The sequence below is a fragment of the Oryzias latipes genome, chromosome 14 (assembly GCF_002234675.1).
Source record: "Oryzias latipes chromosome 14, ASM223467v1".
In the NCBI taxonomy this organism is placed as follows: Eukaryota; Metazoa; Chordata; class Actinopteri; order Beloniformes; family Adrianichthyidae; genus Oryzias; species Oryzias latipes.
In genome coordinates this window covers 19,466,798-19,482,198 of record NC_019872.2, presented here as the reverse complement: position 1 = coordinate 19,482,198, position 15,401 = coordinate 19,466,798, and the positions used below count along the sequence as shown (strand labels likewise).

Genomic DNA, 15,401 nt, shown 5'->3' with positions numbered 1-15,401 from the left:
TAAACGGAAACTGAGCTAAATCAAAAAAGGGGGTTTTAATGTTGCTCCTGAAAGTTTTAACATTCTCTGCATCCCTCAGGCTGCCTGACAGGCTGCTCCGAAGATGGTTTTCATGATACTGACATGATGCCTCTCTGTGGGTTTCTGCTTGACTCAGTTAGCGGGGCTTTGCTGTACGACCTCAGTGTCTGTTGGTTAACGTGGTAAAAGCGAACCAGATAAACAGGAAGGTGCAAAACACACAAAAAACACCCCCTTAAATTCATTTCAGTCCATTTTTTTTCACACTGCAAGTTTGAATAAAAGTGCGTCCCATCATAAAGTAAAGCTTTATTCGGCGCTCGAAGCTCATGACAGTCTAAAGGTTTAAAAATAAAACCCCCATTAATCACTCACACATCATGTCATCTGCATGAGTGTGGTTGTGCACCGTCTGTACAAACACACAAGCTGGTAGACGATCTGCATAAAAATGAAGCCCCCAGCTTTCATTTGCATTTTATTCTTTTTTTATTGATCTGCACTGCACAGTCTGATTTTCAAGCAATCAGTGAGGGTTTACCTACCTTAGAAACGGCTACTGCTCTGCTGAGGATAAAATCATAATTATTTTTATAAGTCGCTGAACCAGAGTTAAAGAAGACCACTTTCTTCCATGGAGGCAGTTTTACTGCTTCGGCTAAGAAATGAATGTCTGAAGCTTTTAAAATACAAAGTGGGTCTGCAAATATTTTAACTCAATGTCAATATAAGATTATGTATTTTTACAGACTTTTTCAATTGCCTGAACTTTCTACAATTAATCTCAACACCCTCATTTATACACTCTGGTGCTTTTTGTGATTTCTAACATGTCTAAACCGAATTGAGGGGAAAATGAATCGTTGCATCCCTACTGCAAATGTTTGCATGCGTTTTCGAATTATGCTAATTTTAAGAGGGATTTATTATTTATTGTTTTATTACATCACACAAGGCTTAGTGTACTGACTTCATTGTTACTTGCTCATTAGCAAATTAAAAGAAGTAGATTTTTCCAAATTTTTGATTTTTTGTAATACATAAATCATATATTGAACTGAAACAAAACCGTGACCCAAAAATCGAGATTTAAACCGAATCAACAACATTTTGATGGTGACATCTAAGGATGCCACAAACCATATGTTACTCCATTGAACTGAAACAAAACTGTGACCCAAAAGTTGAGGTTTGAACCAAATGTTGGGGAAAGTGAATTGATGCATCCCTAAAAAAACATTATTCCTGGTTTATACAGACAGAAAAGTGCTATTATGACATCTAAAGAATCAACACTATTGAAGAATTCCAATTTGTCAGATACAGGATATAATCATGGATCTGCAGTGTCAGAGCAAATAAAATCTGAGTCTCCTCTTTCTCTCACTCTCTGCCTTCATGGTGATTGTTTGAGCAGAATACTCGCCTCTCGTGTCGATTTATAAGCAGTTTGTTCTCAGACAGGCTCAGAAGACATCAGGCGACCCAACACATCCTCCAGACAGGATACAAGCCTTTGTCCTCTGGCCGTCAATATGGAATTATATCTGTGAAACCCTCGAGTGAATGTGTGTGAGGCTGTTTGTGTTGCAGAGCAGTTTGGTGGTGCTTTAAAGCTGCATGCATCACTGTGATCATGATAAAAGATCTGGAAGAAGCATCAGAGATTGTGCACAGCGTGTGAGCTTGACTACTATTTAGGATCAACTGGATTTCTGTGGGTTTTCAGAGATGTTAACTTCTTTAAGAGTTTGGCAGTGATCACAGGGTTGAGGTAGTCATCTATGATTCAGTGGAACATCAGTCTTTGATTGCCTGTTATTGTGACAGGATACCTCATTTTCACTGTATATTCTGCTTGAAGGCAGTGATGAGGCTCACACAGAGCCCATCAGCCACTCTAAACCCTGTGTTTCCTGAGTTCGGTGAGCAGAGCTGTGAGCTCAAGAGAATCTTAGAGGCTTTTCTTCTGACTCTGGGTCTCCGCTGCATGTTCTCCATGTTTCCCTGCTTTGAAACAATTGAAAAGACTGTGATATTATCAAGCTTCTGCAGAGCTCGCTGAAAAGTTGAGTCGGGTGGACTGGGAAGCCTGGACAGGGGACTTACACTGAAGAATCTTCTGATGAAATCGCACGTTTTATTTAAACATGCAGTCCTTAAAGACCCAAGCAGATCAAAATTGTGTTCTAGGCGTGTTTAATTTGCGTGCGCATCTATGGGGTGTCATTTGTAAAGTTACACAGACAAATATTAACAGCCATACTTTTAGTTATGTAGCCTGTTTAAGGACAAAAAAACGGGTTTCAATTTTCAAATTCATTTTTTCACATTTTAATTTATGTATTTATAAATGTTACACTTACTAACTAAATATTTAGTTAGCAAGCTAAATTTTTCTTTTATTATCATATACTTGGTTTACCAACCAAATGTTTAGTCTGCAAAAGAAATATTTAATTTTATAAAATTAAAAATGTAGTTTGCAAATGAAATATTAGATTACATTTATATATACACTTTGGCTATTTGGAATTTAAATACAGTAAATTTAAAATCAATATTTTGATATTTAATTTAAATATTTAGACCTAAATATATATTTCCAAACTAAGCATTTAGGCTTTGTAACTTAAAAATTTTCTGTTGAATAAATATTTAAGTCCAAATGGAATGTTTAGCTTTTTAGCTATTTAGTTTGGACCTAAATGTTTGGCTTTTTAACAAAATATTTAGCCAATATGCAATTGAACCATCAAAATAAAATGGACTATCAAAATAAAAACTAGATTTTGCTTGATTTCTGTACTGATTCTCACCAGAGGTGTCGCCCATGCATGTAGTTGTGCTATACCGATTCAAAGCCTTTTTTATTTGTTAATAAACCTCTTCTAAGAGCACCCTACACTTTTAAGACCTGTCGGTACAGCCATCTCTGCTGGAACACAGAGCCGCGGTAGGAACCCGCTAAAAACGGCATGATCAGAATTAAAAGACCACTGGGAACGCTTTTACAATAGATCAAAAGATGATTGTAGAGGGACTTTAAAAAGAGTCACTATCTTCATGCAGCTGGAACAAACACTGCGGTTTAAGCACATAAAACCCCCAATTTACATTTCTTTTTTTATGCCTGAATGTTTTTTTTTGTTTTTTTTTAAAGATTGGGTTTTATACACTGCCTTTCAAAATGTGTGTTTTGTGATTTTTTTTCCTTGAAGGAAGCTGTTATTTCAGTACAACGCTGCACACGCTTCCTCCTTTTCTGTTTAAAGTGGGTCGAGCACAGATGGAGGCTGTAAATTACAAGTGCTTTGTGCATAAATGAAGTTATCATGGAAAACAAAAGCAGCAAAATAACCTTCCATGTCCACAGGGGTTAGTTAGGCGGGGTGCGGCAGGAGGAAGCTCATTTTCCCCAGCCAGAGAAAAAAAATGAGGTGCTTTAGTTTTAAGCGTAATAACGTTCCTGTACGGTTGAAACCAGCTACAGGGCAGGAAGGACTGGACGGCAGCCAGACAGCAACATTAACCTTCAGCGTGTGCAGACAGCACAGTCGGCTGGCTTTCAGAAGTGCTCTGGGTGCTCAGTCTCTGTGCAGATTTGAACAGATATCTTTTTTTTCTTTTACCCTGATACTGTGCCGACCACTGACGCCTAAAAAGCCCATATGTTTTTGTATCTGTTATTTATTTCAGTGTGTACAGGCTTAGGTTAAGCTGTTTTCACTGTGATCGGCTCTGACCAGTCAACCTATTTCTCTGATAAAACATGAATTTATTCTTGAACGGCACAAAAGTTCACAAATGCAGACTCAACCCCAGTTTCTTAGCGGTGGGCTTTACCTGACAGCTTAATTTAAAATTAAAACCAAGCAATTTTACTAAAATATGTTTCAATTTAAAAGTTGAATCATTTGCCAAAAATCAGTCCTCTGTACAATTTTATTGTAAAAGAAAATCCAAATTTGCATGAATAAAAGATAAGTAAAGAAAACATTAAATAAGAATATGAAAAAGGCACATAATAGTCACAACAGGGTCTTCTTAAGCCTCCAGAGTGTGCAGATATTTGATCAAATCAAATAAAAGAAAAAGGGTTCTAATAAACAGTGGTCTGGGTAAAATCTGGTTCCTAAATCTCTCCTTTCTAAGGAATCAGAAATAGCTTTGGCCAGAACTTTTCTATCCAGAAATTTGCATATTTTTACAAGCAAGCAAACCACGATTTATTTATTACGGCTGACAGGTAGGAGTTCTTTGTTCTGTTCCCAGTATGGATCAGGGGGCGAGGAAAAATGACGTTTCGTTTTATATAACACATCGGTGCCAATTATTCATGGGCTTCTGTAAACATATGTTCTGCTGTGGAATGACTTATTCTTTGTAATGGAGCTGAAATCACACAAAAAAAAGAGATAACATGACAAGTAACTAAATATGAGGGATGCTGGCAGATGAAAATAAAGCTATGGTTTTCAATAAAATGCACTAAAGTTTCTTGTGGTTGTTCTGTCTGTGTTACATTTATGGCGTCTTCCTGTGGATGTCTTCATGGTTTCCTCCTATCACGATTTTTTACTCTTTGTTTGGTTAATTTTTGGGAATAAGAGCGTGGATTAAAGCTGACTCCTTCCCGAGAGAAGAGGACCCTGCTGGTCATCAGATCATGCTCAGCCTTGATATTCTTACCTGCTGAATTACCCCCATAAAGAATCTATGATGACAGAAAAAAATAAATGTCCAGAGGCTCCTGGATCGTGTTCATTCATATGGGTTAGTGAGACTCTATGGGAGTATGGGATCAGGAATAAATTCATCAGATAACATGATCATGGTAGATGTTTTAAATATGAATGAAAGGAAGCAGATTTAGATGGTTTGGACACGTTGAGAGGATTATGTTGCTAGAAGGATGCTGAGGTTGGAGCTATCAGGAAAATGGCCTGGAGGAAGACCAAAGAGGAAGTCAAGGAGGACCTAAGAGTAGATGGTATTAGTGAGGAGAATGCAGAGGAGAGGGTTAGATAGAGCCGGATGATTCACTGTGGTTGCCCCTAAAGGGACATGCCTAAAGACAAAGAAGAAGAAAAGTTGGTTAACTTTAAGACAAAAGCGACTCTAGGTTGTGGATTATTTCTCTGCACTTGAGTCCACAAAGCTAAAGGATGTTTGTGCCCCCAAACAGTAAAGAAAACAGCTTTATCACGAAAATGGTGCTGATAACGACTTACATCTGTCAGATTTTTGATTCATCTTGTTTTTTTCTGATTTATTTGGTTTTTTAGTATTTTGTTTTCATTTATTCCAGTTGTTTTGCTGAAGAGAAAAAATCCCTACGTTATAATGTCAACAGCAGTATTTTCTATTATAGTGGACCTCTTGTTAAGTAATTTTGTCCTCAAATTGTGCTCACTTCCCATTTATTAAATGTGTTATTTATTTGTCTCTAAAGTTTTAAAGTGATTTTGTGTAAATACTTTACGTTATGACAGCAGTCTCTGATACTGTGCCTCACTTAAGTCAGTTTTTGTGTTTTGAGCTTCATTTTTCAAGCTTCTTTGGCCCTCTTAAAGCGTCGTGGTTTTTGGTTGACATCTGAAACTTGTTCATTTTTTCAGACACAATGTAAAACCCAAAGAAACTCAATGGGTGTTTTATATACCTACAATGTAAACCTTGTTATTTTTTAATGTAACCATGTGAAAGATATTTTCTTGGTAAGGGAGCATTTTCATGGCAACCAAATCCCCAATTACACAGTTGAACTGGTTATCTGAAGAAAATACACCTATCCACACTCGTAACCCTTGTGCTATCCTAGGCACTTTAACGTTGTGCGCTGAACCTTTTTTGTTCAATGATTTGTGAACCTCACTGGTGTCCATGAATTACATGAAATCTTTCCACCTTTGTCCACCTTTGTTATGGTAGGGAGAACACGTCAATGTAAGGGTGGGGTCATCTAAGATAGCACAAGAGTTAAGCCAGTTCTCCTGACACCATCTAGATAAGGGCTGCTCAGTCATAGTTCTCAAGATTAGCCACTCTGCCTGTTTTCCAGAACTCCAAGCCCTGCTAGTTGCTGATCAGATGTCTCCACATTCTGACTGAATTAACACACCTGGTTCAGGTTCAGCAGCAAGCAGTTCAGGGAGAGGTGGAAAACAGGCAGGGTGGTAGATCTGGAGGACATGGGATTAGCAGGCCTTATCTAGATGATCCGGAGGAGGATTGGGAGATGGTCATGTGATCAGATGAAAGTAATTGAAACTCTTTGTTATAAACGCCACTAGTTGTGTTTGGGGGAGAAGGAAGGATGAGTTACATCCTAAGAGCACCATACTGTGAAGCATGGGGTGGAAACATCCTGGTTTGGGGCTGCTTTTCTGCAAAGAGGACAGGACAACTGATCCATGTGAAGGATGAATGGACCCATGCCTGTAGAGATTTTGGTCAAAACCTTTCATAAGTGAGAGCTTTAAGGATGAAACATGATTGTATCTACGAGCATGACAATGATGCCAAACATGTCACCAAGGCAACAAAAGAGTGGCTATGTATAAATCATTTCAAGGTTCAAGTGTATTCTAGACCAGTGGTCCCTAACCACCGGGCCGGGCCGCGGGAAATTTTGGCACCGGGACGCACAGAAAGAAAAAATAATTTCCATTTTATTGTTTTTTTTTCGAAAAAACGTTTTATTTTGAAAATTGACCGGATTCTCTCTGTTACATCCGTCACACTTAACGCACGTCAAAGTCGCGACACCAAACATCACGTGATACACCCCGCTAAACTTAAACCCAAACAACCAAAATGAGCAAAAAACAAACTTCTTTATAAAGTTGCTTTGACAAAGGGAAACGGTCCAACGAAGGGACAGAAGAGGAACCTGCACCCGCTAAAAAAGGTAAATCTGCCTTTAACAGGCAGCGGTAAACGTGCCTTGCGTTGCACCTCAACCCCCCCCCCCCCACCGGTCCGCGATAAACGTGTCTTGCGTTGTACCGGTCCGCGGTGACAAAAAGGTTGGGGACCACTGCTTTAAAGCTCAAAATGTTGCTTTTGCATAATATAGACCCTTTCATATAAAACTAATAATGACATATATATTTTTACATTTTTATTGAACATGAATTGGAAGCTTCTTCAGACCATTAATTAGCAAGTGTTCTACACAAATGAATACATTTAGAATTGCAATCGTAGTAAATTATATCTTTTATTTGTGTGCATTTAGTCACTTTCAGCCTTCCATAGTTTGCAGCCAAAGAGGGATTCTAAAGACTCCAAGACAAAATACATCATCCTTTTAATCTCCATTTCCATTTGCTACATCTCATACAGTAAGCACATGAACGAGAGAGAGCAACATACAGAGTCCAGTGATTGAGCACATGAGAGCAACTCGGCCAAGGAAAACACAAAGTCCACAAAGTTCCTGGAGCTGTCTTTGTGGAGGAAGTCTTTGATCTGTCTGTGAAGGGGCATGCAGTGGATTCGCTGGAAGGGGAACACAGTGTGTACCACTCTGCTTGCAGACAGCTGCTAGTTCACAGTTAGGGGTTTGGAAAGTGCACACAAGGTACTGATCCAATAAAAAGCTTTTCTCTACTGTACTTTTTTACACCATAAACCTTGATGTAAGACAGGAGAATAATTGGGATTAAAAAAAAGACATACAAATATTCACATAAAACTATTGGATTTGATTTCACAACATCTACAAATTCACAATTTAGTAACATTTTCTGAGCAGTTAAGGGTTGTTACTGTTTATAGTTTGTTTAGCTGATCTATTTGTCTACGGCTTTGCTAGGCATCAGATTTGCATCATTGCTGTAGAGGTTATATTGTATAAAACATATAATGCTTTACTAGATAGCATAAATATATTCTTCTAGAGTCATACTCTTCATAAAATGTATCTTGATGGATAGGATGACATGTTAGTTCAGATGTTAACTCTGGCCCTGTGAAAAAAGACTTGCATGTAAAATACAATCAAATGACAACAGCACTGTCTGTCTGTTAAAACCTTTAAAGACCCACTCTGATGAAACTGGTGTTTTTAACACGTTCTTGTGACACATAAAGAAAATTAACCTTGAAGGGAGCTCTCAGTAAGGGGTGACAGAAAGGGGGGCGGGGTTGCTCCATTTTAACAGTTCCATCCACAACTCAGAGGTGAATTTTTAACGAACTCTTGCTGCTCTGCAGAAACTATATCCTGGAAGACAACAGGGTTTTTAGATTTTGGCCAAAAAACACCATAACAATAATTAGGAGGATTGTGAACATTTTTAGAATAGAGCAAAAGATGATCTAAGTGGATCTTTACATTAAAAAAAAAATACAGGCGGTTGTTCTTTTATGCCATACTATGTACAAAGCTGTAGAAATACAATTCATAACTACTGGTGTAGAGTTACCCAGCTTGTAAATATTTTTGATCTTTTACATGATGTAGTTGTTGTGGCCACTTGTTTTTCAGTTTGTTTACTTCTATTCAGCTGCCAGGTTTTACAACTTGTGTTATTGTGGTATTTTCTCTTTTCATTGACATCTAAGAGCATCAAACATGAGTTAAAGTGGAATTAACCCAACACACAAACCTTGTACTTGAGTATTTATATCTCATTATTTCCTTTTATTTATTAACATTAGACACTTGCATCATCAGATCCTCAATTAGCTACAGTCAAACAAGAAATGTAAGACAAATCAGATCTTATGGCTGTCGTTCCAACCTACTGAAACATTTCATTGATTGAATAAACTAATCAGGTGGGACTGAAAAAGCTAAAAGTCTTCAACACAACATGTCTGTTCTGAATGATGTAAAAGTATACTTCGAGTCAAACATGGATCTATCTAAAAGAAATACTCCTTTAGATCCAAGATCTTTAAGACTTTTGGAAATCAGACGGTTTTGTTGTAGCTTTCTTCCTGTTTATTTAATTAATTTTATCTATTGTATACTGAAATTATTTCCAAATGGCTTTTCACCAGCACTTCAAAATACCTGAAATAATTCAAATAAATAACATTTATTTCATATAATGCTTTTAAAAAAGGAAAAAAGCACTGGGTTTAACCCCTCTGTGCCAGAGGATTTTGATTTCAGTGCAGCTGGACGGCTTCGGCCGCTAAAGATGTTCCAGTCAAAGCAGCCTTTCCAGAAAAGCTTTGCTGTATCCCAAAAAGCTTTGCTCATCCAATGTAAGTCAAGTAGATGCACACTCAAAAAAATAAACAAAAATGATTGATTTTCAAAATAAAACAACCAGGTTGGAATTGTAGTAATTCTAACAATGACTCGTCAAAATAACATCGTACAGACAGTAGGTTGATGCAAGGCTGCATGTAAACCATTTAGGGGATTTAGATGTTATTTCCACAATACAAGAAAAGAGATCAGTTTTGGAAATTAAAAACAGATGGATGGATTTATAAAAGGTCAAAATGTGCCTGGAGAGAGAAGAGGTTGGGCTTAACTTTGTGGGGAATTGTCAAAGGAGAACTGCACACAGTGGAGAGCAGTAGTAGGAATGTTGGTGCAGTCTGGCTTGTCATGACCTTCAAGCCTGCCAGTGTCAGTGTTTTGCTGTTATTTCTTAGTGGTAATCCAAGTTCTGCAGCGAAGTTTAGTCTTTATCACCAGAACTGTTTTTTTGGGTTCCTGTTTTCACCCCTCCTAGTATCAGTTGCTGATCACCCCACATTTGGGTTATTTATCCAATGATTACACTCATAGGCTATCTTACTTTCTTGTGTCTCCTGTTAAGTGAAGGGTTGCTCTTCACCGAGCTGTGAATGCTGACAACAAACTGGAGGCATGAAAAGTTTTTGAAATGGGTAAAAATCATAGATGGATATTTATATTAGATCATTGACTGTACAATGAGAACTGGCTGAGTGATCCCTTCCCCCTCGCGTTTCAAATAGGAAGGACCCGCTGGTTCAAAGAAGCAAAAATCTCATACTTCCATTTAGAAATAAAAAGCTGTTACACATTCATTTTATTTGTCAGAATAACCATTCTTGCTCTGATACCCTTTTGACATGTTTTTGAAACCATATTTCTACTTTGTTGTAAGTTATTTAAGTTAGAAACTGAAACATTTGAGTGACAGATTTTGCTAAGCCTGTTATCAAGGGGTGTGGCCCTCCAACAAGCTCACTTTTGATTGGTGCGAGTGGCTGCCATAGAAACAATGACTCAGAGCAACTCAGATCAATCACTGCTTACTGACATCATCATGCTGCAACAAGGCAATGTCGGTATCACAAAACAAACAGCGACAAAGTTGACTTCCTTAGGTGGAGCCAGAAGTAAGCCATTTTCCATGGGTGACTCACTCACTCAGACCAGTTGTAAAAAAACAGTATTCCCCCTTTATTTGCGGGGGTTAGGGACCAGAGACACCTGCAAATACGCAGAATACATGAATATGGAGAACCGACCGCCCACCCTCGTGGCCGAAGAATGTCCGTCACTGATCCTTACTCGTTAAAAACCCTTCTGAAACATTTCTGATGCTTTGAAAAAACACTTGTTAAAAAACATTGGTATATTGCTCAACACAGAGATTTTTTTCAATTATTATTCAGAACAGTAGACTGTACTGTTGCGAACTTTACAACGTATATCAGGAGTGTCACTCTGTGCCATAAAACCAGAAGTCCGTGCTTCCTCCTTCATCAGTTAATTGCAATAGGTCATTCATAGGCTTGTTTCATTCATATTAAAAACCTACTCTGGATGATAATTATTCTACACGATTATATTCTTCAGCGCATCAGGATATTTTCCGGATGCTTTTGAGTCCGCTGATTCCCTTTCTTCGTGAAGGGACACAAACTTTGGTTATAGAGATTCAGGAACCGGTGGAAATATCTGTGAAATATTCTTTAGCAGTCGGCAGGGATGCCGACGGGCCGGCATGCTCTTCATCTCCGCTCCCCTCCTCCCCTGCAACACCTCTTGCGGACGTAAAAATCTCATACAAGCCCCTGAGCTGAGTTTTTGTGATGAACTGGAGGAGTCACGTGACTGAAATAAATCTGTGTATACGTGAAACCGCGAATGGTGAAACGCAAATGCATGGGGGAAGACTGTCCAGTCACTGTACTGAAAGGATCATTTCTTTTCTAAAATTCAGGATTCCGCATGGCAAAAGCCTGAAGTGGGTCTGGCACATTGACCAGAGTTTAGCTGCTTTAAACAAGTGATAAGAACAAAGTAAAGTGAGTTTTTGAAACAAGACTGTACATGCATTTAGTTTTTGGAATCAATTCTGGGAGTCAATGGAAAATTGCTCCAGCTTGCTTTCTGCCTCCTTACTGAGATCCAAATGACTGATAGAAGTGTTTGTTTAGATTCTTAAATTACTCATCCTGTATGTCACAGGTCATTCAACCTGTTCTGCTAAAGTTTTTAAAGCTACTGAAATAATTTGTAAGACAATTATTTCCCCAAAATTGGCACAGATTTGTCAGGAGCTGGCTCACCCTTGACTACTCTGTTCATTTAACAGTAACTGAAAGAAAAAAAAGTAATCTGACATTCCATTAGTTTTAAGTGTGCATGAAATGCCTGTTAACACCAGGTGAACTTTAGAACAAATTGAAACGATACTGAAAATCATGGAATTTGTATCTCCAGCTTGTTGCGAGAAGCCCCAGCCAGTTGAGATCCCACTTTAACTTGTTGTCAGTTTTTGGGGTGCAATTTTGCAGAGTACCGTTAGTCTGCATTTTGGTTCACTTCACAGAGACTGTGGCACAAATCAAAATAACTGCTGATAACGACTGAGGTGACACAAATACTAAGCCCTAGTTCAGTATGACACACATCATTATTGGAGGTTTCAAAAAGAGAATATGTACATATTGTCATGCATAAACCTACAGGAGATACACTGTACATAAGTGGTATTAACAAAACTATACAGAGGCCACAACAACTCTAACTCTGTTGTCTATACACGCATGTGCACTCAGTAGTATGTTGGAGTCTTCAAGGTACTAAATCCCCCATAGAGTATATATATATATATATATATATATATATATATATATATATATATATATATATATATATATATATATATAGTATGGCAAAAAGGCATAACAGAACTATAAGTAGATGTGCATAAAATTTAAAATCTCAGTAGAGATGATCACTGACATGTTTAGGTGCAAACAAGAGTTTGAAACTAGATGTCACTCAGTAACCTGTACTGTATTTTATGCACTATAAGACGCTCTTAAAAACCTGCCTTATACAAGGATTAATTTCTGGTTGTTTTTACTAATGTCGAAGAGATTTTGAGAGGTTCATGGTGCTCTGTCAAACAAGGCTGCAAACAAGGTTGGGTGTTTTCTTGCGAAAACGCGATTATGGCTAACATGTGGCAGTGTCCGACTGTCTTTTGTTGATGTGGTACTAACAAGATTGAGAGTTAGCATATTCACACTAATGTTAATTTTAGTGTTATCTGTTTTGTTTTTTTTAGGTATTGCAAACAAGGTTCGGAGCTACAGGTATTGTAAATACACTAATGCAGCTAATGTGTGGCATGTCGGACTGCATTTACTTTTTTACGTTCCTAACAAGGTTTGGAGTTAGTAGTCACAGTAATGGTTGTATTAGCAGTATCAGTCTGTTTTTTTACGTGTAGCACACAAGGTTGGGAGTAAGAGGTATTGTCATTATGCTAACGTAGGCAAGAATTCTAACATGGCTAATGTGTAACATGTAACAAACAAGTTCTAGAGTTACTGTGCACATAAATAATAAAGTCCGACTGACAAAAGCCTGATGGACTTATCTCAGGCTCTTTATTTCTCTTTAAATGCGCTTTATTGTTCGGTGCGCCATAAGTTAAAAAATAGACCATTCATTGACAGTGTACCTTATTATCCGGTGCTTCTTATAGTGCAGAAAATATGGAAAATAGTAGTTCTGCCAGTTTTTAGCTCCTCTATGTGAGCATTTAAATACAGCCAGCTTTTATAAGTCTCGACCTCACTATTCGCAGACTCTCCAACTTAATAAAATGGTCACTTTTTGGTCTTTACCAAACACAAAACCAATGATTCACCAGTCAAAACTAGGTGAGAAAGAAATGCATCACATTTATGGAGGAAGAAGGAAAAATGAAAACACAGATTTCAGGGACATCGGCTTGCAAAAGATTTCATGGAAAGTGTTTGGTATGATTTGATAAGAAACGTACATTTAATTTACAAACCCAAGCTGCAGTCAGGACTTCACTCTGAGGTAACAGTTGACTCTGTGTCTGAAAATAAATTGGATCCGGGCTATCTTAGCTTGATCTTCTCACAGGCAGAGGTCAGTTAACCCTTCATACTGGTAGGCAGTTTAACACTGGTCGCTGTGGACAGGTTTTGAAACGTGTGTGTGTGTTGTCTAATGTGAGAGTAAGCAAGCCTTGTTCTTCGTGATGAGTGTATTTACCAAGGCACATAACTTTGCTGTCTTTGAACGCACTCAGCGAACAAAAGGAGCCGGTGGACGAGACGGCAGCCCCTCAGGACTGCAGCAACTGTTGAGGTTCAGTACGAGCAGATGGCCAGACAATTATTAATGATGCTCCTATAAAACAGACCCCCCGATCCATAAGGGTGTTTTAAAGCCAACAGCAAATATCTCGGCTTCTGTTTAATGTAGCATCATCTCCTGCATGTGCATACATGTTGTCAACTCGGTGGATTTGCCAATGCCTTATCATTGGTAATGAGCTGCAATGAGAGCTTCAAATGAATGCTTACTCTTACTTCTCATGAGCAGAACCCAAACATGTCAAAACACAGTGAATGCACAATTTGAGGACTCACTAGGGAACAGGGCCAGAGCTAATTGTGGAAAGGGGAACAAATCCCCCAAACAAAGTCAGGTAGATGTGAGGATGTACCCACTGAGGTCCACTATGACCTATGTGTGTTGGAGTTTGCCTTCTGTCTACACAAACAAGCAAACAAAACAAGATGTTTAGGAGCAAACAGAAACACAGTACGTGCGCACACACATTAAGATGGGATGGACTTGGCCTTCTGGAAACATGTCTACACTCCAAATCCGAGCCTAGCGTTTGGTAAAATTCAGTTTAGGTTGTTGGCCTTCATGATGGCAGGTTTTCTGTTCACGTATGTCGCCCAGTAGCCCAGGTTGAAGATGAAGAACAGCACTGGGAAAATGATGCGTGATATCTTGTCCACTTTGCTGACACGGTTGTAGGATTTCTTTGCCTCTGTGTAGGGGTCATCCATTTTGTGCAGATAGGAGTGCTTGGCCGTGGCTCCCCCGGCGCTCTTGGAAATGGTCGTTAAGCCTTGGTCTTTGGCTACGTTCATTGCATAAGTGGTCCCGACAATGTTGAAGGTGTTGTTTGATTTTTTGGCCAAAGTGGCAGATTCTCTTCTCTGAAAAGGAAAGGAAAGCAGTAGAAGTTTGTCAGCTGCAAAGAAGCGGACTAAACAATACTTCCATTTGAACTCATAAAGAGGAAATAGAAGCAACACCACGAGACACGACACACACAAGAACAAAACAAAAGCCTAACCATATCTTTAATCCTTGCCATGTTAGCCTGAAACGGTTCCTGAAAAGAAAAGTAGAAAAGAAAAAAAGTTTACCAAATATATTAAAATTACATGCTATGTTCATCAGTTTCTGCCTGGAAGCACCCTTTGAACAATTTACATATTGTAAAATGAAAGCTACATTATCAGAAGGAAGCTGTCGTGATAAAACTGTCATGACAGGCTGGTAAAAGCAGAAACGGCTCTATTCTGAATCCCTGCAGACCGGCCTGGTCTGGGCGTCTGATACGGCTAACATTAGCAGCACAGAGCGGCGCCGCAAACAAAGCAAAACAATCCTGCCTGAAAACATGTCTAACAAACTGTATCAATGAGAGAAGCCAGGCCCCTCCAGGCAAGCAGCTTGTGATAAAACCAACATGACAAAGGCTTTGCGAGAGGAAGCAAGCTGGAGAGTCATGATTGATCTGTCTTTCAGTTTGAAATCACACAAGAAGTCCCTGTTTTATCCGCTGAATTACAACCCTTAGATGTCTAAACTTGCATCTGCTGATGAACCTGTCAGCCTAACGGTGTGCACAGCGCTGCACACAGACTGGATGAGGGGAAAAAATTCAGACAATAAGACGGATTACAGCGCCAACTTTCAGTTTCCTGCATGGCACGCAGTCATTTTTGTTCACAGCGTGGCTCCTTTAGAGATCAGCAGTGAAGCTAAACAGTGCATCCAGTCCAAGCTACTTTACATGCCAACAGTTTTTACTTTAGCTGTGAACCCAAATTCAGTTATTGTGCTTTTTCGGCTT

General features: G+C 38.8%; 1 protein-coding gene across 2 annotated transcripts in view; it reads right to left on the bottom strand.

Moving 5' to 3' along the window:
- Positions 1-12,146: 12,146 nt before the first annotated feature.
- The window catches only part of LOC101165582 (gamma-aminobutyric acid receptor subunit alpha-3), a 177,435-nt gene continuing 174,180 nt past the window's right edge, over positions 12,147-15,401 (bottom strand). Inside the window, exons 10-11 of one of the 2 annotated variants that reach the window (XM_023962376.1) lie at positions 14,616-14,654; positions 12,147-14,475 (exon numbers count right to left, since the gene is read on the bottom strand). In XM_023962376.1, coding sequence (XP_023818144.1) covers positions 14,155-14,475; positions 14,616-14,654 — 360 coding nt within the window. In that variant the 3' untranslated portion in view covers positions 12,147-14,154. The remainder of the gene's footprint in view (positions 14,476-14,615; positions 14,655-15,401) is intronic. The other variant, XM_023962377.1, reaches the window with a different exon arrangement.